This window comes from Enoplosus armatus, chromosome 4 (genome assembly GCF_043641665.1).
Source record: "Enoplosus armatus isolate fEnoArm2 chromosome 4, fEnoArm2.hap1, whole genome shotgun sequence".
Lineage (NCBI taxonomy): Eukaryota > Metazoa > Chordata > Actinopteri > Centrarchiformes > Enoplosidae > Enoplosus > Enoplosus armatus.
The window spans coordinates 17,443,245-17,453,364 of record NC_092183.1 but is presented as its reverse complement, the minus strand read 5'-3'; the positions used below and the strand labels follow the sequence as shown (position 1 = coordinate 17,453,364).

The window sequence follows — 10,120 nt, the reverse complement described above, 5'->3', positions numbered from 1 at the left end:
GCTAATCAACACTCCCACCGCACACACATGCATGCACACCGCCCCAATCTATGCTCTCCCGCAATAATCCCCTCCTCCTTTTTTTCAGTCCGCAGGGGTCAGACACCCACAAAGGCCTGGGCCCACAAAAGTCAAAGGGGGCCGGGGGAGGGGAGGGGGGGGACAAAGGCACACTGAAGTGCTTGGTCAAAGCTGACAGAGCTGCTGAGTCATCACTGATGCTGGCTCAAACTGATAATGTGCAAAAAATTCCCAGTAAAGTTGATGAGGTGTCACTTTGTATAACATGTCAGTAAAGGTTTAGAAGCAAGTTTTCCTTCCTTCACACTACATTTACTGCAGGTTGCTGCGTCACAGAGGACGTTTAGATATCAAACAGCCCAGTTCAGTTATGCAACAGCAATGACATTCATGCTTTTTCAGAGATCACCCCGTGCATTTAGCTCCAGCTTGACCTACAAGTCATGCAGTGCCGTACAATGTTTTTTGTCCAGCATGATCGAATTTGCTGAGCTCCTGTGTGCAAACATGCTCATATTTTCCAACTAAATCAATTAGTATAAAACCCCGGTTGACGTAATACGCGAATCGATACACTACGAGTGAAATGGATTGACTGCTCACGAAACAGACTGTTGAACATTATAAATAGGTCATGTGTAGACAAACTGGTACCAGAATGAGAGCAGCCCCATTTAAAGATAGAAAGTTGCAACCTATGCAAGTTAAATATTTACTTAGCCTGATATAAATCAAGCTACAAGGATTTCAGAACAATTTAGGGATTGGTAATATGTCTAAAAATGTGAAGCACATTTGTGCAAAGTTAATACTTGATGCTTGAACATTGTGTTTTGGAGACTACAAACGAATAAAGACAATTGTTAGAACATTCAAGTCTCATGCTGGTGCCTCCTCTGTCAACGCTCTGCAGCAGGCCAGCATGTCCTTTCATATGCATGCATCATTCAGCAGGGATCAATAAATCATGTGTTTTGCTATATGCCGACCTGTGACTGTGGTTCACTTGGCCTGTAGCCCTCAACTCGTATCAGGTTTCACTGAGATTTTCCTGGAGAGGGGCGCTGTGACTCGTCAAGTTTCTTTTCAAAGGGTGCAACAGCATAATTGTATTTCTTGACACGCTACATCATAATCAGCATCTGGTGTGTCAGAAATGTGTGTGTTTAATAAGATTTCAACAGCTAACCCTGCCTGGTCAGCATTAAATGACATGCTCTGCAATTTCAAAACCAGTTTTCTATGCAAGACAAAGGGACTTTATTAATTTTTCGCCATCAATAAAATCCAAATGAGTCTGTAATATAAGGTAAGAAGACTCTGAGTAAATTATTTGGCACTCTGAATCACTCAGAGCTGAAGCAGTCGCATAATTCACATAAGTGGTACTTAAGCAAAGAGGAAAGTGCAGCTTTTCTCTCTGGCTTTGCTTCTCCTCTTCAGCCCCGAGGAATCACCACAGTTAACCTCTGGAAACTGTGCTCAGTAAAGACCAGCGTGGGCACGTACAAAGAGGAATAAATCCTGAGGTCTTTGTGCCACGTTTAATTCAGTTTTGGGTACAATAACAGGTATTTCTGTCCTGAGTGGGGGGTTCCACCTCTGACATAAAAACGGACACAGGCGCTACAAACAAACTTAAGGACATAAGACATAAGGGAAGTGTATTTTTAAATTAATTTCCACTGTCTTGCCACTTATGATGACAGTAAGGCTTTTTCAAAGTTGGATTTAAATATCATGCAACTTTCTGCCAGCAATGCCAGGTGCAGTTTTTAAACCACCTCCAGGGGCAGTGTTGTACTAATTTTTAGAGGATAATCTGGGTCCAGCAGAGTGGCAACCAGTGAGTTTCTAATCTGAAACTGCCATGACCCAAATAAAGTAGTTTTCTGTCAGGGTAAAGCAATGGGTAATGATTAATCATTTGCAGCTTCAGTTTAATTCTGTTTGCTCTTCAGTTGAGAGGATGTTTTGTTGTAATTCTTTCAAAAATTTGGTGCTCAGAAAAAACAAAGGGGAACGTTATAAATACGTACTTTTATCTTCACTAATTCAAGTACATTTACTAATACATGAAAGCTTGTAGTGTGTATGGCACACTTGTGTTCAATCTTGCACAATAATTCACATCACAGTCCTTTGTAATTTAGAACAAAACGTTTATTCAAATCAAAAGGAAGAACTAGACAAAAAAGTTAGATCATTCAGAACATAGTATATTCATAGAATATCTATACATCGTCATGATTAACAGACAAAAAAAAAAGATAAAAACAAACATACAAATGGAGAATGAAGAAAATTCAGTGAGTGATATTGCACTTTGTTTCTAAAATGTTTCAGATCCTGTCTCCCAGGTTCTTTACCTCTGAACATTTCAGCTCCTGCCTTTATTAGGTCAGGAGTTTAGCTTAGTTTTGACACTGGACTACTCTGAGGCCCAAGCAAATGGACTATGGAATTGACCAACCTGAAACAAATATGTAAGCTTATTCATTACCGTGCAGCTTGCTTCAGTTTCCCTAAGATAAAATCCAAACGAAGAACTGCAAACGAATATAAAACAGGAGAGAACATGAGTTTACCATCGAAGAAGCAGTCTGTCTGCTATCCCGTGTTACCTAAATGTTTCTCAGGGGGGGGGGGGGGGGGGGCTGATCAACAGCTGCCACCCCCAAGCCTGAGGGGATCACAGAGGTCAGGGAAACTAACTCAGAAAGGTTGCTTGTTAAACTAGGAAGCAAACTATATCAATGCCCAGAAATACATGGGAGAAAAAAAAAACCCTCATCAGCTTCAGAAATATAAACACACTTGAGAGGCCTGTCCAGGACATCATTTTTTAAAACATTTGCTTCTAAAAGGACTTTTTTCCCCCCTCTTCCCTTTTTGTCCTTTTGAATAAACATGGAAAGGTCGAAAACATACAGATGTGTACAAACATAACAAAAAAAGGAGAACATAGACACTGAAAAATGAAGAATCATGATCAGGTCTTTTCTGTGTCAAGGCCACTAAGATAAGATCACTTTAATAATCCGCAGTTTGTCGATTACTGTCAGAAGCTGTGTATTTAGTTGTCAGCTGGATTTCGATAAGAGCGTGCACACACACACACACACACACACACACACACAAACTGGTGTCAGCTACGTTTAAAATGTAAACTTTAAAGAAAGTCACTAATCTTAAAAAAAAATTAAATAATGCATTAACGTCCTACACAACACTGCTTTACTGAAAAATCCTCTAGTATAACACGGTTAGTACCAAATGGTTTTTCCTCCAGACCTTCACCATTGAATGCTTTTTTTTTTCTTATCAAAAAAAGTGCTGCTTTCCTTTTTTCCTGACTATGTCAAGCCTCTGTTGCAGCTGGTCTTTTGTGTTGAATGAGTTAGAAAACCAATGTATTACTCATGTCAACCTACTACTACTTGTTCTGAACAGTCTCAACAGAGGTTTAGCAACGTCCCCAGCTTTTCATTTGTGCTGGGTTTGCTCCTTTTAACGCAGAAGCAGTGTCTTTCCTTCTTTTTTTTTTATAGCTAGCATTCTGGCTTCACTGGTCTGGTAAAATCTAACTGTTGGTTGGATGAACTGGGGAAGTGCAGCAGGACAAAAAGGGAATGTGATTCATCTCAGAAAGCTGCCTTGCTTCTCTGCAGGTCTATCTCTCGTTTTGGTAGTTAAAAAAAACCGCTTCATTATTTTTAACAGTGCAATTTAAAAGAAAACCTATAACATTTTTTCTCTTTTTTTCCCAACCGTTTGGCAAGTGAGAAGACCACCTGAGACAGTGCTTTTTGGGCAGTTACGCAAGCCTAGTTTGCCCTGAGATTAGGAGTAGAGGGGCTGCAGGCAATTAGGGTGAGGCGAGTCCCTCCACAATGTACCACCCTCTCTGTTTCACACGTACACACACACACACGCACAGACTCACACAGACTCACACTTTTCTCTTCAGCTACAATTTGAGTGGCAAAAGCAGGTCTGCAACCCTCCTAGTCCAAATCCAGAGCAACCTCAACACAAAAAAGGCTAAAAGCGATTCTATGATTGGAGCTAAATACAAAAACAGAATAACAGAACTAGACTAAAAGAGGAGGGAAGCCACACTTGGATCCAAGCTGAGGAGGCAACGTCTTAAAGAGCTTCCAAGATGGAGATAGTGTGCTGCAGTTATTGTAAATGTCCAGTCTAGTTGTTATAAGTCACTGAGGAAATGTCATTAGGAGGAAAAAGAAAATTCTTAAAACAGCTTAAACAAATTCAGTGCATTGTTCTTGTCCTTTTCAGTCTTTTTTTTTCTCCAAAAATCAAATGTTGCTCAAAGTTATGCAGATGAAAGTCTTAAAAGTTAAGCCTGCAGTCTCATATTCTTAGTCTGGCGCACTACAAGGCTGAAACCAAACTATTAGTGATTTTTTTTTTCAATTCTCATTAAACAGAGCCACACAACTCAAGTAAAGAATAAAATGTGCAAAACAAAATCCCAAATGAGGCAGGAGGACCTAGTCTTTGCTCTGTTGTTGACTGCTGAATACTTTCATTCATACAGACTACGGTGGTTAGACAATGTCGTTGTTATTTTTCTCTCTTCGTCCCGTTTTCTTTAAGTGATTCTGCTGAAGTCTGGACATGATTAGTCCTGCCCTTTGTGTGAGGAGCCATGTCCTTATGTGCCATGAGTACAGAAGAATCAAGGATTAAAGAGGAGCGTGGCAGGAAGAGCCTTGCTGATTTTTCCTCGTCATTGTCAATAGTATCACCAGGGCTCTCGCTACAAGTGGGGATTTTCATACAGACTGAATATGTGTTCATCTGTACATATCCCACCCTCAGCAGGCCGACACAGGAAGGAAGTGATACCCCAAACTAGTGACTCCTGTTTCTCTCGCTGAGGGAAGGCAGGAACAGATTTGTCCAACCCAACTCAACTGTGGGTTTTTGTCCAAGTCTTTGTTGGTTGGTTGGATACTTTGTTTTTCTCTTGACGTCAACAGCGTTGTGTGAACGTTGTTGTTGGAGAAAAATAAACAAAGCTGAGCCTTGCAAAGGGGTTTTTTGAGCTCCCAGAGGGAATTTCAGGAATACCCTTCAGCGTGATGGACAGGCGTTGAGCCTGCGCTCTTCTGTACGGCTGGCATGATGTGGGTTAGGATCGATCTGGAGTGGAGAAGAAAACAGAAAAATAGGGTTTATTTATTGAAACACAGAGCTGATTTAATTCAGTCCGTAAAATAAAAATAAATGGACAAATGCTTTGCTCTATGTTATTTGGTGCTTACCTCAGAGTACAGAGGGGGAGGCTGGAAGCGGAACTCGTGAATGTAGGCGAAGAGAGGCCCGTCCAGCTCCTCACGGGCTGCTGGGACGTCCAGACTGCTCTGCCTCTGCTCTTCTGTCACAATTTCTGCATAGCTTGGAGGAGCTGCAGAGGAAGAGCAAGCCACATGTTAGCATTCTAGGGAATTATACTCAGAATAGAGTTATAAATCTGAATCATGACCATGAGACCCAAACTACCTTCAGGCCTCTCAGGCAGACCCATGCCCAGCCAGCTCATGCTGCACTGGCTGCTGACACTGGAGGTACGGGAGCCGAAGGGGTGGAGAGGGATGGTTCCGATGACCAGGGGCAGGTTCAGGGACAGGTTTATCGCCCCAGGTATGTCCACGTATACCTGTGCACAGACATGAGGACATCACAGCAGGTGAGAATAGGCAAGTCATTCTGAGGTATAATAAATGCGCTGCATTGAAATAAATAAAAGGGATTTGGAGCTGAGCATTCAGCGTGAAATGAAACACCTATGTAATCCCCTACAAGATAAAACCATGCTAGTCTGGGCTAAATGGGCTGTGCAACCGCTCAACAATATGTGGGTCAATGTCTTTTGAGGTTGGTTACTTGGGCAAGGTAGAGCCCTCGCCTGACGCCTGTCTGTTCGCAAGGTAAAGAGGTTATAAGCACCCTCAAGGCAGGTGTTACCAAAGATATTCTGGGCTAATGCTCTTAGCAGCATGTGGAGAGAACACCTGGTGCAATCCAAGATCCAGATTTGGCACTGTGAGCTGAGTCAGCGAGGTCCTTTACCAGAAGAGTTATTGGCTTACGAGGAAATATTGATTCTGTGCTGAGTAATGGTGATAATAAGGACAAGAGGAGACTAAAATGAAGGCAGGAACACCTATGTAACTATGCCAATGATCTCTGGCTAGAGTGGCAAACAAAAAGAATGGGCAGTTATGCTAAATGTTTCGAAATGGGTGCAAGAGTGGCTCTGATACAGTAAGACTGTCTCACCATGAGGGAATATTCCACTCTGATAATGCTGCAGTCTAGGATGGAGGGTGAGACGGGTGGGATCTTCAGCATTTTGCCACTCCAGGTCTCCGTTTTGCCCGAGGACAGAGACTCTCCCCGCAGGTTAGCCACCAGCTGCTTGACCTCCTTCATCTTCCCTTTGGCATAGAAGGTCTGGGTCTGGTAGATGGCCGCCTTTGGCACCACCATGCGGGATGAGCAGTTCTCAATCTCGGCAAAGATCTGGATCGACTCTCCTACAGAGTTAGAGAGGGTAGAGGAGAGGTTAACTGATGTTTCTCTACATTTCTGTAAAAGCTAATCATCTTTTTATCCTGTGTGTAATGACTAATCAATGTGAGTATGATACTTCCATTAACTTATCTGGTTAATAAATGACTAACAAAATTATCAGTAGCATTATTAATCATTAACTTATTCTCACCTGGGGTGTATCCCTTCCTTTCAATTTTGGCACTTAAGGAAATAGGACCTGAGGTGCAGAACCAACAGCAAAGTGTCTTGTCTTTTGTGCCGGCCTGTGGTGACTGAAGAAGAAAGAAAATAGATGCATTAGCACATATATAGTGAATGTTTCTTCATATTCCCCACCACAAAAAATGGGGAAAAAAAGAGTTAATAATAACATACGGGCTACTCTGTTCCTGTCCGGCAACAAGAGATTAAAATGTCACCTTCTTTCCAAAGTTGCCCCATAATTAGGAAAATGATGTTTAGACTGAGTCTCATCAAAGTCTCATTCCCTTTGTGCAATGTCTTAGCCATTTAAAAGACATATTCAAAACTTAGGGCTGCTTCAAAAGAACTTACCAGCAATAATGGAGTGTTGATGTCAATGTGCTCAAAGACTGTAAATTCCTTCTTGGTCTTCATGGGCAGGAGCCATGGCCTGTGGAGTTCTGCCTTTACCCAATAGCGCACACTGCCATGCTTCCCTTCAAAAGAGGTAGCCAGAGGTCTACAGGAAGGAAGGAGGGAGGAAAAAGAAAAGGGTTGTATTAACTGTCAAAAGCTCAAATTGGCTACAGCTAATCTCTGACTCAAGTGTAGTATAAAGACACTTACGTCTGTGGAAGCTCGAGGCTGAATGCATACTCATGTCTTCCTGAATGAATAGTGGTGAGTCCTTCCTCAGAGTTGTCATCGTCTGAAAAACAAGGAGGATAATATTCCAAACACATGTATACCATACCTGGGTAAAATGTTCTACGAAGGCATCTGAAAGTCATACCAAAAACACAGGGTGGGGGAGACAAAAGAGAATAAAAGGGATTTTACTATCATATCTGTCTGTAAAAAAAAAAAATGTATTGAGAGATAAGCAGCAGACCAGTATTTAGAGGACACCAAAGAAGTTGATTGTTTCAGGGGCCAGAAACTGAGCGTGCAAGCTTGTGCTATGAACAAAGGACACCAGAGATCCCATTGTGGCATGTATGATGGTAATACAGCGGCTATGGTGGGGAAAACTGGGCTATGTGGGGCAACAATAAAATCCTAATCGGAAGATAAATCTGTCTCACTAACAAGGACTGGTTTGTTTTCTATTCATCTCTGTAATAAAATAAAATAAAAGATGGAGGAGAGGACACTGTCGCATCGTCAAACTACTCGTAAGATGTTGTAAATGATTTTTTTTTTTTTTTTAATGATGTTTGCATTTAAAACATCAAGAAGAGTTGGGTCGACAGGCCGGGTGTGCTTCTGCCAGCTCAGCACTCCCTCCCCCTAGCAGCAGCAGCAGCCGTGTGGTAAACAAGTGCGGAGCTGTCAGTCAAACGGCAGACTCCAGCAGGAGGAGACCGGCCTAAACCGGTGTGAGCAGCCTCCCACAGCCGCTCTGCTCTCATTACGCATTCACTGTGCGACACCGCAGTCACTACTACAACCCTGTTCCGACCACCAACCACCGCAGTTTTCCACCGTTTTATCCACTTCAGCATCACAGGAAATACCTCACAGCGACCTTAAATCTAGTTTTGGTCGAAGTATCATTCTTGGTGAACGACGGAGGATTATACATCCCTTTAATTTAAACCTAAACCCTGCTAATAGTGAACAATTTGCCTTAAAATGACTATACGCCTATGAGAATGACAGCTCGCCAAACCCAGTTTAGAGTGGATCAGAAACGACTGTCCATTCAATGATAAGAGTAGAAGATCTTACAAATGGACCAAAAACACCAAGCTAAACCCAAACCGTTAAAAATGCAGTCTTATGCAAATACAGACGCTCACAATGGGTGCTTTTTACTGTAAAAAAAAAACAGCAACAATTCTGTGGATGAAGTGACACCATTTGTGTTGGGACATAGGCCTATGTCTCAAGCACAAAGCTGCTTACAATAAAGCCCAATTTAACGTCATATTATATTCCAGAAAAACACGTATGTGCAGATTAGGGATATACTCGGTGAAACAAAGTATCGGCTTTGCAGCTCTGTCGCAGCTTTTAATTCATTTTAAAACAAACCACAGGTACTTCCATCTACTCTCTGTTTTGCAGGTGTTTTCTTCATGAAAAAGTTGCAGAATTTTCTGTCACTCTCTGCAAGAGCGTGACGTCATTGGCCACACATGAGCACCTCAGCCAATGACACACGGTCGAGGGCGCTCTGCTCCGCCCCCTCCCGGTCCAGTTTTCTGAACAGGATTGAACCGCTTTGAACAATGGGTGGAAACTTGAGAAAAGCTACAAAGAAACACCCAATATGATGCATTTCTGCATTGAAAATATCTAACAAAGCTGCACATACATCACAGCATGTTATTACTCTATCGCCATGAGTCTAAAAAATGGGTATAGTCCTCATTTTATACTTGAAATACTATGAAAGCACAGTTGCCTGAGCTGCTGTCATCTATCCTGACACCTTGACACAAACAAGTAATGATGGAGCTGTATGTGGCCAATGTCAAGAACCATATTTCTACCAACACCACAACAGAAAGAGGCCATGATATGAAAAGTTATCAGTTTCTCTGGGTATATTGTGTTATTATCACTGTTTCTGACATTCAAGATAACAGCATCATCCAGTGAACCTGATCCTCAACCAGCACAAAGAGCATCTCCCAGTCAGTTTCTCTAAAACTTTCGCTAAAAAAAATAAAAAAAATAAAATCACACTCTCTTACCTCTCTCGTGCCCAATTAAAATATCTTTGTGATTTAGATATTCCACTTCTTCGGTGTAGTTTTGCGTGTAGGCAGTGTTGGATCCAGCATTTCTCGATTCAGTCCAACGAACTTTTGCAAATCCTTTTGCGTGGATTTTGAGAGATTTCACACGGATTTCTCCCGTGACTTCGATGATCACCCTCCCTGAGACACAGTCCCCGCTGGAGAAAACGGGAACATTACTGTCATTGAGACAGTCGTAGCTTACTGTGAAGCTCTTTACCTTTCCTAGCACCATGGTGGAAAGAGATAGGCTACAGAGACCTTGAAATAAAAAAGAGTCTATGAAAAAATAATCTCATAAGAAAATTGGATGCAGTTTTTAGACACTGATCAGTATCTGCCCTGCAAAAAGCAGTAGGCACGATCAGTGGCTTCTTTGCGAGCAGTTCATTGAGATGTGCGATGGCTGAATAACAGCAAAGGATGCTGTTATCATCCGCCTCTCTGCTAGATGGTCTCCAGTCAAAGACAAGGAAACCCCCGTAGCTCAGCTCACTTTAAGCGACAGGCTGTGTGAAAAACAACCTTCAGCGCATGTGCAGGGCTTCGCTGCCCCCTCCTTCCGTCTTCTGGAACAAGGC

The 10,120-nt window shown here is 42.2% G+C and overlaps 1 protein-coding gene across 2 annotated transcripts; it reads right to left on the bottom strand.

Annotated features, from left to right (window-relative positions):
- Nucleotides 1-2,172: 2,172 nt before the first annotated feature.
- Nucleotides 2,173-9,903, bottom strand: arrdc3a (arrestin domain containing 3a). Of its 2 annotated transcripts, none has more exons than XM_070904182.1 (8): nt 9,495-9,903; nt 7,420-7,501; nt 7,165-7,312; nt 6,779-6,881; nt 6,334-6,590; nt 5,554-5,710; nt 5,316-5,458; nt 2,173-5,193 (listed from the first exon to the last, which is right to left on the bottom strand). In XM_070904182.1, the coding sequence occupies exons 1-8, from the start codon at nt 9,772-9,774 to the stop codon at nt 5,125-5,127; spliced, it is 1,239 nt and encodes a 412-aa protein (XP_070760283.1). In that variant the 5' UTR covers nt 9,775-9,903; the 3' UTR covers nt 2,173-5,124. The 2 variants fall into 2 exon arrangements, with proteins under 2 accessions (XP_070760283.1, XP_070760284.1); XM_070904183.1 differs by having other exon boundaries at nt 7,420-7,480.
- Between the last annotated feature and the right edge of the window lie 217 nt (nt 9,904-10,120).

Coding starts and splice junctions, on each gene's coding strand:
- arrdc3a (XM_070904182.1), bottom strand. CDS start 9,774: ATGGTGCTAGGAAAGGTAAAGAGCTTCACAGTAAGCTACGACTGTCTC. Junction 7,502..9,494: donor TTTAATTGGGCACGAGAGAG/GTAAGAGAGTGT, acceptor CTTGTTTTTCAG/ACGATGACAACTCTGAGGAA. Junction 7,313..7,419: donor AGCCTCGAGCTTCCACAGAC/GTAAGTGTCTTT, acceptor TCCTTCCTGTAG/ACCTCTGGCTACCTCTTTTG.